Here is a 22,688-nt window from a genome sequence, read left to right as displayed (position 1 = left end):
CTACCAGTTTGTTCACCTCTTAGAACCGGTAGTTCTGAAGAGCAGCACACAGAGAGCATACATAGAACTGGTTCTATGTCTGCTGCTGTGTTGGCCTGCCCGCCCACCTGGGCTCTTACCTGACCTTTATTTCCTGCTTTTTCAATCGCTACTGCTTTGCGTGACACAGCTGCGGTTGAAAAAGCAGGAAAAAAGGGCTTTTCCAACCACTGCGCACTTGCATGCAGCGCTGCTCAGCTGTCCGGGCAGCTCAGCAAGTCGTAAATTGCATTTGCGCGACGCAAAGCAACAGAACCGGTAACTACCGATCGGATCCCATCCCTGCCCAAAATGTAGTACAAGGCAGATATTGATACATTTCTTTGCTTTTGCTTCATTACATAAGAGGCAGCTGGCACTTGACAGATAAGATATAGAAATATAGAAATTATAAAAATTACAAAAATAGTCAAGCATGCCTTCTATGGTTTTGGTCACATGCCTAACCCACAGATTAGTGTGGGTGTAGGCAACCCTAGGCTCTAAGAGCCGCATGTGTCTCTTTGGGCCCTCTGCTGTGACTCCCTGTCCCATCACCGGCTGGCCCCAGCCCTCGCCCTCCCCTTACCTGGCCTGAGAAGGTATCAAAAAAAAAAGTGGGGGGGGAGATACAGAGAGAGGGGAAAAAAAGGGAGAGAGAGAGGTAGACTTTTTTGTGGCTGGGTAGATGTGGCTAGGGGGTCTTGTGACTGGGTGGAGCGAGTGATATCAAATTGGCAATGCCCATCCAGGTGTTTTGGCTCCTGGTGTTTTGTTTTTCTGTGGGAAAGGGGTCCAAATGGCTCTTTGAGTGTTTAAGGTTGCAGACACCTGGGCTAGTGGTTTCCTGTGAAAGTTTCCATGGTCTCAGAAGCCTGTTCAGGGCTGAACTTCACGTTGTGATCTCAACAGATGAGCAATCATCAAATTCATCAGATTCCTGATTAACATTAGCACAGAAGTTTTGACTAACCATTTTGAGATGTTTTTTTCAGGCTTGAAAGACATGGATTTTTTTTCCATATCGTAGCTGTGTGTATTTTTATTTCTCTTTGAATGTATATATCTGCAAATGTATAATCTCTTCCCAGGGCTTCCAGATATACAGTCATGTGAAAAAGAAAGTACACTCTCCTTGATTTTTATGATTTTACATATCAGGATGTAATCAAAATCAGTTGGTCCTTAAAAAAGTTCTTCAAAGTAGGTAACTACAACCACAGATGGACAACAATACATAGCATATTACATCATATCATTTATTTTATAAAAAGAAAGCCAAAACGGAGAAGTCGTGTGTGAAAAATGTAAGATTCAATAATTTGTAGAACCACCTTTAGCAGCAACAACTAGAAGTAATTCTTTTCTGTGTGACTTTATCAGTCTCTTGCAGCATTGTGGAGGAATTTTGGCTCACTCTTCTTTACAACATTGCTTCAGTTCATTGAGGATTGTGGGTATTTTTTTATGCACAACTGTCTTGAGGTCCCTCCAATCGGGTTGAGGTCTGGACTTTGACTGCCATTGGAACATCTTGGTTCTCTTCTTTTTCAGCCATTCTGTTGTAGATTTCCTGATGTGTTTTGTGACCATTGTCCTGTTGCATAATCCCATGTCAGCCTAGCTTTAGCTATTGGACAGATGGCCTCACTTTTGACTCTAGAACACTTTGGTATACAGAAGAGTTCAAGGTTGACTCAAAGATTGCAAGGTGTCCAGGTCCTGCGGCTGCAAAACAAGCCCAAACCATCACCTCTCCACCTCTGTTGTTGACGGTTTGTATGAGATGCTTGCGCTGATACTCTGTGTTTGGTTTTCATCAAACGTGTCACTGTGCATTATGGCCAAGCATCTCCATTTTGGTCTGGTCTGTGACAAGGACAGTGTTCCAGAGGTCATGTGATTTGTTCAGATGCAACTTTGCAAACATCAGCCGTGCTGCTAAGACCTTTTTAGAGAGAAGAGACTTTTCCCTGATAACCCTTCCAAACAAACCATACTTGCTCCGTCTTTTTCTAATTGAACTGTCATGAATTTTAATATTTAACAAGCTAACTGAAGCCTGTAAAGTCTGAAACATAATTCTTTGGGTGTTTTTGCAATTTCTCTGGCCATTGCATTGTGTGGCCTTAGGGAGAATTTTCTTGGATGTCACTCGTGGGAAGATTGGCAACTGTCTTGAATGTTTCCCACTTGTGAATAATCTTCCTCACTGTAGAATGATGGATTTTAAATTGTTTGGAATTGGCTTGTTAAACCTTCCCAAATCGATGGGCAGCAGCAGTTCCTTTTCTAAGATAATTGCTGATTCTTTATTCTTTGCCACTGTGTTAACACACACCTCAATGCCAGAGATCAGCAAACTCCTACAATATCAGCTTTTATAGATGTAGTTATACTTGCTGATGATATAATTGATCAATGGCACTGTATTAGCAGTAGTACTTGGCTGCTATTTCACCTCATAATACTATGGAAGCAGTGAGAAATTTCCTCATGGTGAGAACAATTAACCAGAAGAAAGGCTGGCTTTGAGAGTTTTGCTGCTCCATCACTTGAGGCTTTTCATATATGTTTTATTTGTAATGTTCCTTTAATGTTCCGTACATATTTTGTGGACAGTGTATTTACTGGGTCAATATACTTTTTACACAATGCTAACAATAATAAGGGACGCGGTGGCTCAGTGGTTAAGACGCTGAGCTTGTCGATCAGAAAGGTCAGCAATTCAGCGGTTTGAATCCCTCGCATCTGAGTCTTTAATCTTTCTCCATGTATCCAATAGCTGCTTTCTTAATGTTTGGAGATTATTTTTTGAAACTCTTTTTTACTTGGGTTAGATCTTTTGAATAAAAGTTGGCAGTTATCTCACTCAGTTTCAATGCCCTGTCCACAAACCACTCCAGCACAATTCTTATTGTCCCAGTTGTCACAGCTTGTGACTTGCCAAAATGGCCCTCATCCCTGCTGCCTTTCGGGAGAGCTTTCTTCGGACCTAACAAGAAAATTGTGGTTTCCTCGTGATCAATAAAGCACTTCTCCTTCCTTCACCACCCCTCCAGGGCGGGTTTGAACCTGTAGGGCAGGGGTCCCCAAACTTGGCAACTTTGAGACTTTTGAATTGAAGTCCACAAGTCTTAAAGTTGCCAAGTTTGCAGACCTCTATTGTAGTGTTTCCCGGCAGATACTAGCTGGTTTTCACAGAGCTTGGCGGAGCTCCGCTATTTTCTTGCTGTTCCTGCCGCGACACCAACTGGCCTCCCCATTTGAGGCTTTTCAGAAAAGATGAGACAGCCACTTGTCTGAAGTGGTATAGGGCCTCTTTCTTGAGCAGGGGCTGGATTAGAAGATCTTCAAGGTCCCTTCTAATTCTATTCTGTTCTTTTTATTATTATTATTAAAAAAATATTTTATATTTTAGAATAATTCCATTCCATTTTTATTTATTTTATTTTTTTAAACAAAATTACAAATCTCTATTTATATTAACAGTATTGTATCATTAGTAATACATATTAAGTAATACATTAGTAACATCAATTGTTATTTCTATGTTCTACCCATTTATACAACCTATCCCAAACCACATAATCGTCCTATTCATCCTTGCCTTTTAATTCTGCTGTGAGCTTATCCATCTCCGTGCAGTCTAGTATTTTTTGTATCAGGTTCTCTTCGGATGGTATCTTTTCCGTTTTTCGGCCCTGTGTGAAAACTATCTTCGCCACAGTTATTATATGTAGAATGATGTTTTGGATATACTTGCTAAATTTTCCCTTAATTATTCCTAATAAAAATATTTCAGGTTTAAAATCTATTCGGTGTTCTGTAATTTCTATTTTTAATTTATGGGCTAACCATCTCCGTTGTTTGTTGGCATATTCAAAGAAATTCTGTTTCGCCATTTTTAGGTCCTTTAACTTTTCTTCCTGATTTATCACATTTAATTTATGTTTGGCTAAGACCATTTTCCCTTTCCCTTTCTCATCTTGTGGTGTTCTTTGTAATTTAATTTCTAACTTTTTAATCTCCTATAACCTAGTTTGTTGCTGCCATTTTTCTTTGTTTCTTTTTGCCATATAAGCTATTGTTATTCCCCTTAAATATGCTTTGGTCATATCCCATAGTATCTGCAATGATGTTTGTTGCTTTGTGTTTTCCTTAAAGAATAGTTCCATTTCTTTTTAAATTTTTAACAAATATTCTTTTTCTTTTACAATTTGGGAGTTCAATGTCCCTCTTCTCCTTGTTTCTTTCCTTCCTTTCCAAATTATCTTTAGGGGGTTATGGTCTACCCATACATTTGACATAATTTCTACTGTTACTAGCTTGTTTCCTATTTATCCATTCATCTATACCATCTCTAATCGGGACCGTGACTTATGTGGATTTGAATAAAAAGTATATTCCTTTTTTTCAGGGTTTAATCTCCACTGATCTGACAAATTTAATTCCTGTATCATATCAAAGAAGGATGTTGCAGAATTTTCCTTTTCTTATTTTTTTGTATTGCTAATATAGTCCTTTTTTATGTCCACCACTGCATTATAATCCCTCACTATACATATATTCCTCTGTCCAATTTCTAAAAAAATTTCATGTAATTTGCTATAGAATTCATTTTGGTTTTCATTTGGGGCATAAATTGTAACTAATAACATTTGTTTCTGACATATCTCTAATTCAATCATCAAAACTCTTCCATTTGTATCAGCATATCTTTTTACTGCTTTGATTCCTTCTTTGATATATACTGCTATTCCTCTCTGTTCTGCCAGGGCTGTATATTATCTTCCTAATTTTGGGTACTCTATAAACATTTCCTATATTCTTTAATGTGTACTTATTGTAAGCATACTATTTCTACTTTTTGTTTTACCAATCTTGTTAATATTTGTTTTCTTTTGGTGGATGAATTTAATCCATTAATGTTTAACGATATTAACCTAATTTCTCCTTCCATTGTCCTACTTGCAACTTGGTAATTGTCTTCTATTAATTCTTATGTCCCTTTGTGGGTGTGTTCTTAATCTTATTCCTTCTTTCTCCCCTTATTTAGTTTCTTCTTTACTTCCTCCTTCTTGTTCTATTTCTTCTACCTCCTGTTGTTGATCCTCCTGGCTTCCGGTCTCCAATTATTCCTTGCTGCTGCTTTCTTCTTCCACTCCCACAACTTGGTCATACAAATCTTGTGCCTTATCCAGATTGTCTATCCTAATCCACTTCTCCTGCCATGATACCAACAACCCCTCCGAATTAGCCACCTAAACATTATGTTTCTCTTGATCAATTGTGTTGCAAGGAATTTATAATCTCTTCTCTGTTCTCTTACTTTCTTTGGGATCTGTTTTAGGGTTTCTATCTCTTTGTCTTTATATATCAGGGGGTCATCTCTTGTTATCTTATATATTATGTCCCTAACTTTTTTTCTAGCAAATCTAAGATAGACTTCTTTTGGTAATCTATTATGTCTTGCGTAACTGGTATGAATTCTGTAGACTTAATCTATTTCTAGCAGGATCTCTTGTCTATCTCTCTGTAGTGCTTGTGCAATTAGTTTTGCCATGATGATACCCAGATCTTCCTCTTTGCTTTCCATAACATTCTGGAACCTCAAGTGGAATGCTGCATGATCCATCTCCAAATGAATAATTTGTTCCTCTAATTCCTTGTTCATTGTCATTTTTGTCCACTAATTCCAATTTCTTCTCATTTTGTTCTGAGCTAATTTCCACCACCTCTTATCAATGGCTTGTTGTATCATGTCTACTTTAGCATCTAATTTATTAATGTCCCCTTTCATTTCCACATGATTTTTTTGACATGTTTTCCTGCATCCTCATCATGGTTTCTTGAATCACCAAAAGTGTTGTTTGCATTGTTTGTATATTAGATGTTATGCTTTGTTTTTCCGCACCCAACATTCCTTCAATCATCTTTTGGCCAGCTGGGGATGAAACTGTCAATGATAGATTAGATGTTGTCTTCTTTGATGTTTTCAAAATTGTTGTTATGACACTTGTCATGTTCCTAAGGCTTCTGTTTACTTCTGCCCACACTACCATCCACTTTGTATTTTATTTAAGAGTTAGCTTATATTGGTCTCTTTTCCCTACTAATCATTCTACTTTTCATTTTGACTGTCTTCTTTCGTACATTAACTTAACCCAACCTCTTAGGTTCTCCTTATTATTTAAATACATAAACCTTCAGTTTCAATATATCTCTACTTATCACAAAACGTACCAATACTATAAATATTTGCTTCTCACTCCAACTTCCTCAAAAAGCTCTTATATATAATATATAATATATTTCTTAATTCCTTTTAATCTACATATTAAGTATTATTATTTAATTCTATTAAGTAATTATCTTAAGTAATAATTCATTAATAATTCACAGACATGATATTTTTCCGATTAAAATCGGAATTCCGATTTTTTTGGGAATCGCCCGGGCGGGGCGGGCGGGCGATTTCTTGGCGAGCGGAGGGCGGGCGATTTCTTGGCGAGCGATGGGCGGGCGATTTCTTGGCGAGCGGTGGACGGGGCGAGCGGTGGGCGGGCGGGCGATTTCTTGGCAAGTGGCAGGCGGGGTGAGCGGCGGGCGGGCGGGCGGGCGATTTCTTGGCACGCGGTGGGGGGTCTCTTTTGGCCGGCCCCGATTTTTTTTTCAGAGGGGAATATCATGCCTGTATTCAGTAAATAAAGTAATAATTCAACAGTTTTTCTATTGCAATCCTATCAAGTAATCTAATTAATCAATATCTCTATTAGAATATAATCACAGATAAAAGCTTAAATATGTACAAATATAAAAATAATATAGATATTTAAATATAAATATATATCTGTATCTGGAGATATATGTAATTAATATATAGCTTTTATGATTGTAATAAGCATATAGTAAGTATATATGTATTTTTCCAAAATCTCTTAACTTCTTTTAGTTTAAACTTAATAGATAGTCCAATAGTCTTACTTAATTATTCACTGTCAGCACCATCAAAAACTGTCCTTCAATTTAGTTCTGTTATTTCAGATATTCTCCTTCAAGTTCCAGCTTAACTTTCCACTTTCCTTCTGCTACTTTCTGTTCCTTCTGTCACTCTTGTTCTTCTTGCCTTCAAACTGGATCCCCAGTTTCTTCTTCCAATCTTCTTCTATCCGATGTCCGTCTGGTCACTTCTTTTTTGCCACCTTGTCGTTCCCACTGTTTCTTTCCTTTTCGTTTCACTGCCCAGGATCTCCGGTTTCCTCCTTCCGATCCTCTTCCTTCCTTCCAATTTCTCCTCTGCATGCCCGCTTATCTTTCCTTGCCTCCCCCTGAATTCCTTCACTCAAAAGTTCTGTGTCCTCTCTTTTCTCAGTCTTTTCCATCTGTGTTAGTTTGCTGATTTCACTGCTCGTTCTGCCAAATCACTGCCAGTTCTTTGGGGATTCCCCCCCACCGGAGCTTCCTTTTTCAATAAATATCTAGGACTCATTTTTATGGCAAATCACCACCATTGTGCCTCTGGGATTTTCGATCGGGTATAACAACACAAACCTCAGGTTTGCCATACTTGTATGACAGGCACTTTCACTTTGGGTTTGAGGAGTTTCCTTTCGTGGCGGCGAGTGATTGCCTTTTACCTCGCTGTCGTCCAGGTTTCCCCTCTATTGCACAGCTCTCCAGGCTCTCCACACCCCCAAAGGGTCCATTTTTCATTTCAAACCTGTGTTGACTGGTTACATATATCTTGTGCTTACAATTATAATGAATACTTTTCTTACAAATATAACAATCACATTTTTAATAGCTATTATTTACTATATTATTTTTAAACAATCTTAACTTATTGCTCTATATATTCATCAGGTCCATTTTAATTTATTTTATTTATCAACCATTGATAAAATAAATCCCATACCATATAATATTCCATTTCTTCGTTTTCTTTAATTACCAATGTTAACCTATTCATCTCTGCACATTCAAATATTACTTTTCCCTCTATTGGTAACTTATCACTTTTCCAATTCTGAGCAAATACAGTTCTGGCTGCTGTTAATACATGTATAATTAAATATGTTTTTTTTTACTGTAATCTTCAGGTACCATTCCTAATAAAAATATTTCAGGTTTCAAATCTGTGTGTTGTTTTATCATGTTTTCCAACCATATCCGTATTTTTGTCCAGTATCTTTTAGCTTCTATACAAGACCACCACTTATGGTAATTGTTACGATATGTACAGAATAACCCTTAAGTAACAAGGATATGCACATGGAAACGTTTTATGAGAGTAGTTATGAATTCAGCCACACACAGATACACTAAATTGAGTTAAAGTTTACTTTAAGAAATAGCACAGTCCAATAAATGGTCCAGATCATATGCATTTTACAGTCCAAAGAATATCCAATTACAAAGTCTTCTTACCGGTTGCCTTTGTCATTTACAGTAAACAAAAATATCAAAGTATAAGTACAGCATAAATACAACAGAGAACCTTAGATAGCAACAGAATGTCAGAGAGAGCAAGCTATGATCTCTAGCTCTCTCTTATGGTAATTTGCAATATAATCAACCAATTGGAATATAGTGTAAATCAATACAGTGATTTTGTCTTAAAGCTACAAACATACATTGTTAGTTTACATATTGCCAACCCAACTAATTGGTGGACAGATTCCTAACAGTAATACATTCTAGATGTCTGGTGGCACTTCCACCAAATTTAGCTGAATTATCTTTCAACATCTTAGCTAATTTTGCTGGTGCAAAGTGCCATCTATAAAACATCTTAGTATTCTTTCTATGCTGCCGATATTGTTAATTTATAGTTCGTATCCCGTAGCTTCTGCCATTTATCTAATTCTATAGCATATCAAAACATTTTTGCCCATGCTATCATTTTTTTAATTTGTTCTTTTTCTAGTTTTAACACCTAGTAAATAGCAATGTAATCTTTTAATCAACCTATTTTCTGTTCCTGTTAGTATTTTATTCAATTCTGTCAACTACTTATGAATCCCTTCAGCTTTAATATCTTTTTCATATCTTGATTTTATTTGCATATATGAATACCAATGCATTTACAACCCTTGTTCATTCAATTCTTGTTTAGTTTTGAGCTCACCCTTTTCATTTCAGAGAGCAATAGTTCCCATTTTACAAACATTTGGGTGTATGAGTGCTTCCAGTGTGGAAAGCCAGACTGGAATCTTCATGTAATGTTCTCTAGTTTTTTCCCATGCTAATAACAATGCATTCCAGACCATATGTCTTTGAAAATACCTATGTCTTTTCCTTCTCCCACACCATAGAAATGCATGCCAGCCCAGTTGTAAATCATGTCCCTCTAGCATTAACAACCTTCTATTTCTCAGTGTTATCCATTCTTTCATCCAGGTTAATACTGTGGCCTGATAATCTATTTCCCAATAAGGTAACCCAAACCCTACTCTGGTTCTTGCATCCTAAAACCATAGAAATGAAAGAGAGTGTACTTTCTTTTTCACTTGACTGTATTTGAAAACAATCATTTGCACTGCTAAGAATTTGTGATTGACCCAGTCAACAACTTAATTTCATCATCTTTCATTGTAATGTAAATGTAATATTTTTCTTTTTTTCTCCTCTTCTGCAACCATTAAAGATACTCTTTTATTTCAATCTTATAGACAAAGAGGATGGCAATAAGAGCATTCTGGACAACAGAGAATAACAAGCAACACTGAATAGCACAGCAAGTCAGTCCAGAAATAAAAATATTTTCCATTTCCTTCAGAATTTCCACACAATTCTTCACTTTCCTTAGCTGGTGAGAGAGAAATGAGAGAAAATGAAGAAGAGATTCCTAGCTGGGAAAGATAGAGGGTGAAATTCAAGCATACATTACATGAAAAGTAGAAGCAACGGAGATTATGTTTCCATTTAGCAATAGAGGGAAGTGAAAAAGTCAGTGGAGAAGAAAAGGTCAACTGGAAAGCCATGTAGAGCAGACAGTGTTGCGGGCTTCATTCTGGAAGGAAGAAAATCACCAGTAAATCAAAGAATCACTAAACAAGGGATCATCCAGATTTTTGACCTCAAGAATATTAGTTGTGAAAAAGCTCCATAGATGTGCCAGTTGTGGGAAAGATACAACTTGCAAATCACAGCTGATTATTCATGAGAGGATCCAGACTGGAGAAAAGCCTTAAATATACTCTGAATTTGGCAAAACCTTTGATCAGAACTCCATTTTGTTTCATGGAAGGAACCACACAGGAGAGAAACGCTAGAAGTGCTCCCAATGCAGTAAATGCTTTAGCAAGCAGGGCAACATGGACTCACATCAAGGAGAAACGGTTTGAATGTCCTGATTGTGGGAAATGTTTCTGTGATAATTCCAGGCTGGTGACACACCAGAGGACTCACACAGGAGAGAAACCCTTTGAATGTCCTGATTGTGGGAAAAGTTTCAGTCAGAGTTCCAATCTGGTGAAACACCAGAGGACTCACACGGGAGAGAAACCCTTTAAATGTCCTGATTGTGGGAAAAGTTTCAGTTGGAATTTCAGCCTGGTGACACACCAGAGGACTCACACAGGAGAGAAACCCTTTGAATGTCCTGATTGCGGGAAAAGTTACTGTGATAATTTCAGCCTGGTGAGACACCAGAGGACTCACACAGGAGAGAAACCCTTTCAGTGTCCTGATGGCAGGGAAAGTTTCTGTGATAATTCCAGCCTTGTGACACACCAGACGACTTACACAGAAGAGAACCCCTTTGAATGTCCTGATTGTGGGAAAAGTTTCAGTTGCAATTCCAGCCTAGTGATACACCAGAGGACTCACACAGGAGAGAAACCCTTTGAATGTCCTGATTGCGGGAAAAGTTTCAGTCAGAGTTCCAGCTTGGTGACACACCAGAGGACTCACACAGGAGAGAAACCCTTTGAATGTCCTGATTGTGGGAAAAGTTTCAGTCAGAGTTCCAATCTGGTGAAACACCAGAGGACTCACACAGGAAAGAAACCCTTTGAATGTCCTGATTGTGAGAAAAGTTTCAGCTGGAATTTTAGCCTGGTGACACACAGGAGGACTCACACAGGAGAGAAACCCTTTGAATGTCCTGACTGTGGGAAAAGTTTCTGTGATAATTTCAGTCTTGTGAGACACCAGAGAACTCACACAGGAGAGAAACCCTTTAAATGTCCTGATTGCGGGAAACGTTTCTATGATAATTTCAGCCTGGTGAAACACCAGAGGACTCACACAGGAGAGAAACCCTTTGAATGTCCTGATTGTCGGAAAAGTTTCAGTTGGAATTCCAGCCTGGTGATACACCAGAGGACTCACACAGGAGAGAAACCCTTTGAGTGTCCTGATTGCAGGAAAAGTTTCAGTCAGAGTTCCAACCTAGTGACACACCAGAGGACTCACACAGGAGAGAAACCCTTTGAATGTCCTGATTGTGGTAAAAGTTTCTGTGATAATTCCAGTCTAGTGATACACCAGAGGACTCACACAGGAGAGAAACCCTTTGAATGTCCTGATTGTGGGAAAAGTTTCTGTGATAATTCCAGCCTGGTGACACACAGAGGACTCACACAGGAGAAAACCCTTGAATGTCTGATGCAGTTTCATAATTCCAACCTGGTGACACACCAGAGGACTCACACAGGAGAGAAACCCTTTGAATGTCCTGTTGTGGAAAAAGTTTCTGTGAAACTCAGCCTTGTGACAACCAGAGGACCACCAGGAAGAAACCCTTTGAATGTCCTGCTTGTGGAAAAGTTTCTGTGATAACTCCAGCCTTGTGACACACCAGAGGACTCACACAGGAGATAAACCCTTTGAATGTCCTGATTGTGGGAAAAATTTCTGTGATAATTCCAGCCTGGTTAAACACCAGAGGACTCACACAGGAAAGAAACCCTTTGAATGTCCTGATTGTGGTAAATGTTTCAGTTGGAATTCCAGTCTGGTAATACACCAAAGGACTCACACAGGAGAGAAACCCTTTGAATGTCCTGATTGTGGGAAAAGTTTCAGTCAGAGTTCCAACCTGGTGACACACCAGAGGACTCACACAGGATGGAAACCCTTTAGAATGTCCTGATTGCGGGAAAAGTTTCTGTGATAATTCCAGCCTGGTGACACACCAGAGGACTCACACAGGAGAGAAGCCCTTTGAATGTCCTGATTGTGGGAAAAGTTTCAGTCAGAGTTCCAACCTGGTGACACACCAGAGGAGTCACACAGGAGAGAAACCCTTTGAATGTCCTGATTGTGGGAAAAGTTTCTGTGATAATTCCAGCCTGTTGATACACCAGAGGACTCACACAGGAGAGAAACCCTTTGAATGTCCTGATTGTGGGAAAAGTTTCTGTGATAATTCCAACCTGGTGAGACACCAGAGGACTCACACAGGGGAGAAGCCCTTTGAATGTCCTGATTGCGGGAAAAGTTTCCGTCAGAGTTCCAATCTGGTGACACACCAGAGGACTCACACAGGAGAGAAACCCTTTGAATGTCCTGATTGTGGGAAATGTTTCTGTGATAATTCCAGTCTGGTGAGACACCAAAGAACTCATACAGGAGAGAAGCCCTTTCAATGTCCTGATTGCAAGAAATGTTTTAGTCGGAGTTCCAGCCTGGTGATACACCAGAGAACTCACACAGGAGAGAAACCCTTTCAGTGTCCTGATTGTGGGAAAAGTTTCAGTTTTCATTCCAGCCTGGTGAGACACCAGAGGACTCACACAGGCGAGAAGCCCTTTGAATGTTGTGATTGTGGGCAAACTTTCAGTCTGCGTTCCCGCCTGATGTCACACCAGAGAACTCACACAGGAGAGAAAACCATACGAGTGTCCAGACTGTGGGAAAGCTTTCAGTATTAAAGCTAGAATTCTAAATCATATGCTTATACACACAGGTGAGAAACCATTTGAGTGTTCTGAGTGTGGATGGTGCTTCAGGAAACATTCCACCATTATCACACACAAGAAAATGCACACAAGGCCCTAAGTGATTAGTGTAGAGAAGGTTTGAATTTCATTTCTAATGTTCCATTGCAAGTCCAGCTGAGAAATTTACTATTTAATTTGACTACAAAGAATTTGCCTAACTTTTTGTAGGAAAACATGTAATGGTATTAGATGGGAAGGAGGAAAGAAAAAATTGCAGCCTATTAGTTTGATAATGCCTATTTGGCCATCAGGAGCAGAATTTGGTGGATACAGAAAGTCCTCGAGCTACGAATGCAATGCAGCCTGCCCATTCCATCCGTAAGTTAAGAATGCGTGGGAGTGAATCTCATACATTGAACGACATCACTTCCTGCTTTCTCTCTTGCATTTGCTACTTTCTCGCCCCAGATCAGCCTGATGAGGCCCCCAGTACCAAGAAAGCAACCCCAAGAAACTGCGCGCGGTCTCTCGAGGCTACTTTCTTGTCAGGAAAGCGCTTGAGGATTGTGTTCCTGTAGGCTTTGGCAGCCCTTTGCAAAAAGCCTTTGCCTATAGGAACAGAGCTTCAGAGGAATGCGTCTGCTCTTTCCAAGCTCTGCTGGTGCCAACAAAATCTTTTTGCAAAGGGTTGCTTGAAGCCTGCAACCTCCCTGCAGGCTTCAGCAAGGAATAGGCAAACAGAAGGAAGGACTAAAGGACAGAAGCCTTCCCTCTGTTTGCAGATGTCCAGGTCTCAATTTGCAGAGATTAGAGACCTAAAGTGTGAGATTACACAAGATCTTGCGCTACTGATCTTGGGTGATCTTGCAGTATGTTAGGCCTCTGTTCTCTGCAAATGCAGGCAAAGAAAGTGCAACAGAGAGTGAGCAACTGACATGGTGCTGCAATATTCATAATTTCAGGATTTGTTTGTAAATTCTAGGGGACGCTTATCACATAACTTTAAACGTTCGCTAACAGAATGCTCATAACCTGGGGATTATCTGTATTTATTTTTGCAGAAATTGTAAAAAATCTTTTTTTGAATGTTCATTGCATTTTTATACTGGTGGATGGTAAATATGCCACGTACAGAGTCCCAGGCTTTTTGTCCCTGGGTACCCCAAGAATTTCAGCCCCAGAATTCCCCAACCAGCATCTCTTGGGGATAGGAGCTCTAAGGCTATAGTTAGAGATTGAGGCTCCTCATATAAGGAGAAAATGAGAGGAGAAGAGAAGCAGAAAGGTTTAAAAGTTCATCTTTTCCAAACAGTTCCAGGAATTCAGAAAATCAAGCATGTCTGTTCAGATTGTGTCAAGAATGAGGTACGCAAGTAGAAGAAACCATATGAATAGCAAATATATTGGGGGAGTTTGGGGCAGTGACAAAAGCAGTGTAAAATATCAAATGTAAAGGCTGTTGGGCCATGCAGGAGACCTTCATGGAGAAGAGCTACAGGAATATTGAGTTGAGGAGAAAAGGAATTGTGGTTTTGAGTACAGGATTTCCAGGTTTATTTGCAACTCCTGCTGTGATCTCCTTTGCTTGGAGTTGCCTCCTTGTTGCCCTTTGAGAGCTGGGGCCTGAGAGCAGCATCAATGGACTGATAATTGTGTGGTTCCCCCCTTGGTGGGGAGATGTGAGGGAAATAATTGTATAGTAGATAATTTTTAATTTCTAAAACAGCATTGCGTAAGAATCTTGAATAGCTTTTGAGAAAGACAAATAAAGGAAAGTGTCAGAATTTCTGTGAACAGAACACGTTTCCTCTTCTTTCACTTGTCCCTCAGGGCTCCTTAATATTTTTTTCAAAAATGTATCCTTCAGATATAGGGAGGAACATTTTTTTTTAGCAGCGAAAGTGACATTTTAGCTAGGCAGATGAATGATCCTGATTTTTCTGAGATTGGAAGACACCAAAGAATTCCAATATTTATTTCCCTAACACCATTCAGAAAGACAGGTTATAATTTTTTAAATAGCTCTCATTACATGAAGGACACTGAACAACCAGGACCGGGCCAGGTGTGTGGAGAAACCAAGAGGTTCTTGGCCTGAGTCTTAAGTTGAAGAACTTTCAAATTTAAACACGTGCAAAATTTCTAAAATTTAAAATAGTAAAAATATATTTAATCCGTTTTCCCTTTTTCCTTGATGTCACATTTTAGTGCACCATCTTTATCATGTCTTGTCTTATTATATTTAGGAGTTGGAAATGCTTTGCAATGATCCCAAAGCCTCTGAATCTCTCACAGGGCTATATAAAGATATCAAGCAACATTAAATAAAGGCAACTGTTGGAAGAAAATATCCAGGTCCAGTTCCAAGCCGGGAGAAAGGCACTGGAGACAAAATGGAGGCTGGGGGCCGAACCACATGGGTTTTGGACAGCTGACCATATGGAGTTGGTTAGGAGTCTTATGGTCAGGAGTCAGAAATCCTTTCAATGTTCCCAAAGCCAACCTAAGAGTCAGAGGGGATTGTCTACAGCAGGGGTCACCAACTTTTTGGACCTCAGGGACCACCAAACTCATAATTTTAAATCCCACCAACTACTAATATGAATTTTGTCTGATGGTGGCTTGCTGACGTTGATGGGAAAGTCGGTCCCATATTCCAGAGCTGCAGTAGTCACAAGACTGGCTGTTGATGACCAAAGGGCCAGTCCTGTGACTACTGCAGCTCAGGAATATGGGACCGACTTTCCCATGAATGTCAGCAAGCCACCCTGGGGTGGATTTCCTTCCCCCACCGTTGGTTTTACCTTCTACCATGTTTCTTAGACCCCTGAAAAAATGGCTAGTCTGTCTTGTTGAGGGGTGTCCTACTTTTTTCCCAACACGCCTTGCCTGACCCCCCCCAGTCCGCTTTTTTCGCAGCCAAAAAGCGAGTGATGCACCTTGCCTGGCTCCCTGTTGGCCAAACACTGATGCTCCACCACTGGCACTGGGGGTGTGTGGAGGGAGGGAGAGGGAGAGATCCAATCTAACCTCAGAGGGCTGGCGTTCATCTTCTCTCTCTTGTACACACATGCACACACACACACACACACAGAGGTCCCTCACACACACCCCTTCCAAGGCAGCCACATTCCTTCACTAACCTTTTCAGCTCCATTCTCGGGTGGAGCGGGAAGAGAGACGGTATCCTGCGATCCCAAATAAAGAACGATTGATTGGTAGGAAAACAGGGTGGGGGATTTTCCTGTAGACTTTTGGGGGGGATTTTCCCAGGGTCTCTGCTGCTTCTGCTTTTGGCTGCATGCAAGGAAAGCAGCAGAAGTCTTTCTCTCCCCCAAACTCCGCCAACTATGCGCTTTGTGTGATATGGTCAGGGAATGTAAACACCTTGACTCAACTCACTGGTCCTCTCCGATTCTTCCTCCTGTCGCCACTCAGGTCCAATTCAGCTAGTTGTCAATGTTTACTTACAACAAGACTTTTAGCTGTCTATACCACTATTGGGGTGCAAGGGCATCTCAGAAGTTTGCGAGTGAATATAACTCTATGGTCTGTGTGGATAATCACTGGGGACTTTCCATGACTGGGAGGAGAACACAAAGTGTACCTCCGTGCTCCTAGCCCAGCACTATATCCACCCTACCCTATACCCTCTCTATGCTCAGACTGAAGAAACTGGCTGTCAACTCACAAAGCATCCCTGACTTGCTCTCGTGTTGCCATAGGCAAGGGGGATAGGAAAGTGAACTTCTCCGCTGCATCAAGGAGCTGGCATCTCAGTCAAAACAAGGCACATTCCAAGTGATAAAACTGAGGTCGTCTCCACGGAAACCTAAATTGCTTCTTTGGGGAATGTGACTGACAGGGCCAGAGGTAAAGCCCGAATTAACAGGTCAGAATTGGCTCCATCTGGTCCGTGCAGTCATGAAGATCCTAATAACTGGATTTCTTTTGAAGCTTGGCTTGAAACTCATGATTTAATTAGGGCATCTTTTGGAACCCTGACACTGGCCTTGGGAGATATGCAAACTCCATGACTAAAGAGGTGAGGGGAAAATGTCTCCCAAGTCTGCAGCATGTGCATCCTATTCAGAAAAGACTCAGACAAATCTTGCTAATTCACAGGACTATAAGAAGCGGGGAGAAGGTACAAAGAAAATACTTTACATGTCACCCAAAAAGAACATGACACAATTTATCAAAAACAGAACCATAAGTGCCAGATTAGGAATGCAAAAAAATAAAGTAAGAGAATATCTTGTCAGCTCTAGATCAATTCAAATCACTGGGTCTGGACGGACGGCATCCCAGAGTTCTGAAGAAACCAGCAAAGGTGATTTCAGAACCATTGAAAGATACGTTTCAAAGACCTTGGAGTATGGGGAAACTAGAGTTAGTCCTCAACTTACAACATTTCATTTAGTGACTTAGGTTACAATGACACTGAAACAAGTGACTTATGACCATTTATCACACTTCTGACCATTGTAGCACCCCCATGGTCATATGAGTTACATTCGGATGCTCAACAGCTGACTCAGATTTATGACGGGTGTAGTGTCCGAGAGTCATGTGATCTTCTTTTGTGACCTCCTGACAAGGAATGTTAATGGGGAAACCAGATTCACTCACTTAACGACTGTTATAACCATGTTACTAATTTAAAAACTGCAATAATTCACTTAAATCTGGCAAGAAAAGTAATAAAATTGGGCAAAACTCACTTAACAAGTTTCTCACTTAACCACATACATTTTGGGCTCAATTGTAGTTGTACGTTCAGGACTATCTGAAGCAGGATGGAAAAGTGCTGATGGGGTTCCCATCTTCAAAAAAAGGCGGGGAGGGGGAAGAAATCCAGAGAATTACACACAGATCAACCTGACATTAATACCTGGTAACATCTTGGAAAACGTCCAGGCAACAAATCTATGAACACCTAGAAGCAAACAAAATAATAACCAGTAGCCAACATGGGTTGATCAAAAACAGATCATGCCAAACAAACCTTATTTCATTCTTTGACAAAATGACTAAATTAGTGGACCAGCGAGCGCTGTGGACATCGTATGCTTAGATTTTAGTAAAGCATTTGAATTTTTTCCTATCACATGGTTTCTTTTTCTATCTGAGGAAGGGGTCCTTCTTCACTGCTTTAGTGCTATTTAGCACTGTCCTTTTGGGGTGTACTTGCAAGAGGCAGGATGCAAGCTTGGCACCGATTGTTTTACTGCCTTTCTGGGGGCATGTGACCTTTCCTTAAATCTGGGTGATTTCCTTAGGATATCTTGTGAGATGAGTGAGACCAGCTGGTATCTTTAAGTAGTGCAAATGGATCTAAGGTTTGCTTCTCCTGGGTGTGCTCTTTCTGAAGAGCTTAAATGACCTCTCCGCTAAAGGGTTTCACTTTATGAGCAAGAGTTGGCTGCTGATAGTTATCATTGCATTGTAACTATTCTAATTCCTCAAGGTGCTCTGGAACTCTGCCTGATTTGTAACTCTGGCTTGCAGGAATTTTAAATCTAATGATTGGTATTTAGGGCTACTTTTTGCAAGCAAAGAAGTCTTTTGCATTTTGGTAAAGGTGATCCTTGACTTACAACAGTTCATTTAGTGACCATTCAAAGTTACAATTGCACTGGAAAAAGTGAATTATGACCCTTTTTCACACTTAAGACCGTTGCAGCATCCATACTGTCATGAGAGGTCAGGCGAGGAAAAGCACCCCTCGATGTGAGTGATGTCAAGTTGGCCATGCCCAACCAGTCACATGGCCACCAAGCCCACCCACCAGCTAAGCCACGCCCACAGAACTGGTTGTTAAAAAAATGAATCCCACCCCTGGCTCAGTTCCAGTTCCACCTGAAGGGCAAAACCATCTGTTCAACTTTGGCCAATGTTCCCAAGCTTAGGAAGCAGGAAAGGGGGGAAACCCCTTCCCCAAAAAACCCCTGCCAAGGAAACTGCAAGGCCAGGCCTCAAGATTGACCCAAAGGCATCAAAAACAAAGCTAAGTAGCATCACGTTTCACTATTTCTTGGGGCTTAGTTGCAAAGCTCAGTTGCTAGGAGTCGAAAACGACCTTCTGCCATATAAACAACTAGCAAAGTACCCATGTTTCGCTACGAAACTAGGTGATTGGGCGAGTTTGGGGGGGTAAAAATAAGGGGGAAAATGTGCCTCTGCCTACCAGCATCCATTACTATTCATCTGGCTAGCTTCATGTCAGTGTGTGAGAGAGTTCAGGGCTGTTTGGAAACTGAAACAGTATTTGCTGTGTCAGGGCGTGGTTTAGCTCAACTGCAGTTGGAAGAGATTTCTTTTCAGGTGGGGAGGGAGAGTAGAACTCCTTAGCATCAGAGGGTGTTAATAATAATATAGGAAATACTAATGCTCTGAGGGTCATTTCGAAAAAGCCTTTTCTTAGCAAGCACCTAGAAGCCAAGAGAAACATACGTGCCAAATTTCAAGTTTGTAGGGTTCTGGAGATTTCATGATGCGTGATGGTAGTTTGCGTTTATCTGCAGTATATAGAAGAAGAAGATGAAAACATCTTCCAAATGCTTGGTGGAGACCTGACAGGCGTGTTTCCACCTCCTGTCCCTAGATGGCGGTAAGGAAACATCTGTGCCAAGAAAGACTTCCACATTTTAGTGCCATCTGCGCTTGAGCTTAAAAGGGGAAGTTTTAAATCATAGAGTATTGCAATGCTAGAAATTTGGGAGGAAAGGAGAAGCTCAATGGAACTTCCTCTTCCGGATGCCTCATGGGAAGAAGGTGGTGTGCAAAGCGGCTTCTATGTTCTTCCACGCATCGAAGCAGCAGCTGTCAGGTGAGTTGGAGGCATCAGGTGGGAGGGGAGTCCGAGAACAAGTCGGGCTGTTTGGTTCCCTCCACGGCCTGGAAGCAGAGAAGCAACTGGGCTGAAGCGTGTCAGCTGCAGGTTCCTTCCCTCCCCAGATCGGAGCCCGCTGGGGCTGCACGCTGTGAAACTGGTGGCTGCAATTTTCTGCTGGGGGGAAGATCTAAAAAGCCTCTTTCAAGCGAAGGTGGATCCTTTGGGAATGGCTCCCCTCCAGAGGTTGTGGGGGCTCCGTCACTGGAGGGTCTTCAGAGGAGATTGGACAGCCGTTTGTTCGGAATGGAATTGGGTCTCCTGCCTGAACAGGGGATGGACTAGAAGACCTCCAAGGTCCCCCCCAACTCAATTATTCTGTAGTGGACCTGATGTTTTCCAGGCAACAACATCGGATTGATGTGCCACTTGATCTTGTCTGGGTTGTTTTCCTTCCATTTCTAGCTTACAAGCACCGTGTTTTCCTATTGGTTCCCCCATCCGTGTATTCAGCAGGTTCAACTGTGCTTAAATGCAGCAGTTTTTTTAAAAATGACTATTGATCGGCCCCCTTAGTGACACAGATGCCAGTCCCAATTGCAGTCAGTAAGTGAGGACTACTTCAATTGGGATGTCACCAAAGGGGTTGTGGAAAGTATTTTCTGCCCTTACTTGGAACTCATAGCTTCCACGGGTAAAACTGGTGCTTCAAATCTTGCAGAGGCTTCAGGCATCATTTCATCAGTTAAAGTCCCCACATATGTAAAGCTAGTGTCATGCAGGTTGACAGGTGTGCCTCGATAAAAGACAAGTATGGGTGTTGATAAGCCAATGCATTTATTCCTCTGAATAAAGACTTGTCCCTCCTAAGAAGGAAGGAACCCAGAACATAGTGTAAGGCAGATATTTATTGTTAAAGTTTCAGCAGAAATTCAAGTCCAGAAAATACACAGATGACTGATTCAGCAGGATCATTAACTTCTTTATAAACATAATAAAATGAGTGAAGTTTACAATACCATTTGTAGATTCTTCCAACATAACATAAGCAAAAACAAGCAGCAGCAGCAGCTCAGAGCAGATAACAGTTTTAACAAGCAAGCAAGTTAGTTTCAGTTTCAATCTCAGCAAAGCACACAGAGCCAAACCACACCCAGGCTGTCATCTCCCATTGGCTGGTCTGTTGCCATGCTTACTCACTTGCTGACTTGTTAACCATGTCTCTGCCAGTTAATGAATATAATCTGACATTTATACATTTCTTTGCTTTTGCTTTATTACATAAGAGACAGCTGGCACTTGACAGATAAGATATAGAAATATAGAAAATCTCTCCCCAGGACTTCCAGATATACATGTGAAAAAGAAAGTACACTCTCCTTGACTTCTACAATTTTACATATCAGGACATAGTAAAAATCAGTTGGTCTTTAGAAGTTCTTAAAAGTCAGTAAATACAATCACAGATGAACAACAACACATGACATATTACATCAAGTCATCATTTATTTTGTAAAAAGAAAGCCAAAACACAGAAGTCATGTGTGAAAAAAGGTATGATTCAATAATTTGAGCTCCCGTTACTTGTCCCAGCTTCTGCCAACCTAGCAGTTCGAAAGCATGTAAAAGTGTAAGTAGAAAAATATGGACCACTTTGGTGGAAAGATAACAGCGTTCCGTAAGCCTTCGGTGTTTACTCATGCCGGCCACATGACTATGGAGATGTCTTCTGGTCTTCTGACAGTGTTGGCTCTTCAGCTTTGTAATGGAGATGAGCACTGCCTCCTAGAGCCGAAAACGACTAGCACATATGTGCAAGGGGAACATTTACCTTTACCTAACAATAATAATACAATGAAATATACATAATCCTTGTCTTCCAACCACTAACCTTAACATGAACATTGTAATTATGTTAGATTCTTTTATATATCCGTGTGTATAATTTTCCCAATTTGTACTCATCTATTTTCCCCTTTTTTGGGGGGTGGTGGGGGTGGTGGTGGTTTCTACACTCACATCTTTGTGTTTAAACAATATCATTCTGTCTTTATGATTCTTTATCACTTTTTCCATAAACACAATTAAACATCAATAACATTTCTTCATACAATGTATTTGTTGTTCTTGAAGATCTTCAAGAAGCCCATTAGATATTTCCAAACGTCCACATTGCCTACTGAAATGGAGTAAAGGTCAAGTGGTCTTCCAGGTGTTATTTATTTTCGCTCCTTTCCTTTGTTTATATTAAACAATTATCACTTTTCCTTGTATTTCCTACACTGCAGTCATATTCCTCCAGTAGATGGCTCCCTTGCTCCAAATTCCAACATTAAAGAGGGTGCAAAAATCAAACAGCTGATTGTCAACAGATGGAGGAGGGGTTAAAAATAAAAATAAGAAAACCAGTTTTTCTCAATAATCACTTTTCAAGACATTAAATCTTTTCCAGAATTTCTCTGTTTTAAAGCTTCCATTAGATATGTCTTTCACATCTGAGTCTTTAATCTTTCTCCATGTATCCAGTAGCTGCTTTCTTAATGTTTGGAGATTATTTTTTCAAATTATTTTATCTTTAGAATAAAAGTTGGAAGGTATCTCACCCAGTTTCAATGCTCTGTCTATCAATCACTCCAGCATAATTCTTATTTTTCCAGTTGTCACAGCTTGCGACTTGCCAAAATGGCCATCATCCCTGCTGCCATTCGGGAGAGCTTTCTTTGGACCTAACGAGGAAATTGTGGTTTCCTCGTGACCAATGAAGCACCTCTGTTAGGGATAACATTGTTTACCCTAACTGGTTTGGGTAAAAATAATAAATATGGTATCATGGTTTGTTAGTTAAAGTGTGTGTAACTTTAACTGCAAGAATGTAAGTAAGGGTGTGGTTGTAAAAGCACTATATAAGAAGCGAGGCAATAGCAGCTCTCTCTCTCTGGCTTACT

At 40.4% G+C, this 22,688-nt stretch overlaps 2 protein-coding genes and 1 pseudogene across 5 annotated transcripts in view; all 3 read left to right on the top strand.

Annotated features, from left to right (window-relative positions):
• The window catches only part of LOC113428439 (uncharacterized), a 196,611-nt gene extending 181,524 nt beyond the window's left edge, over positions 1 to 15,087 (top strand). For both annotated transcript variants that reach the window (XM_087953155.1, XM_087953156.1), the window contains exon 2: positions 9,693 to 15,087. In XM_087953155.1, coding sequence (XP_087809281.1) covers positions 10,183 to 11,802 — 1,620 coding nt within the window. In that variant the 5' untranslated portion in view covers positions 9,693 to 10,182 and the 3' untranslated portion in view covers positions 11,803 to 15,087. The remainder of the gene's footprint in view (positions 1 to 9,692) is intronic.
• LOC148131670 (uncharacterized) overlaps positions 1 to 22,688 on the top strand; it is a 47,416-nt pseudogene that overhangs the window by 7,408 nt on the left and 17,320 nt on the right. The window lies entirely within an intron of this gene.
• Positions 19,630 to 22,688, top strand: part of LOC113432128 (uncharacterized) — a 44,807-nt gene continuing 41,748 nt past the window's right edge. For both annotated transcript variants that reach the window (XR_015747040.1, XM_087952980.1), the window contains exon 1: positions 19,630 to 19,740. The gene's annotated coding sequence lies outside the window, so the exon portion shown is untranslated. The remainder of the gene's footprint in view (positions 19,741 to 22,688) is intronic.

This window comes from Notechis scutatus, chromosome 2 (genome assembly GCF_049901735.1).
Source record: "Notechis scutatus isolate UNSWTSFEM ecotype Mainland chromosome 2, rNotScu1.2, whole genome shotgun sequence".
Classification (NCBI taxonomy): Eukaryota; Metazoa; Chordata; class Lepidosauria; order Squamata; family Elapidae; genus Notechis; species Notechis scutatus.
Note: the sequence above shows the minus strand (reverse complement) of the source record. Positions and strands in the feature narration are given on the sequence as shown.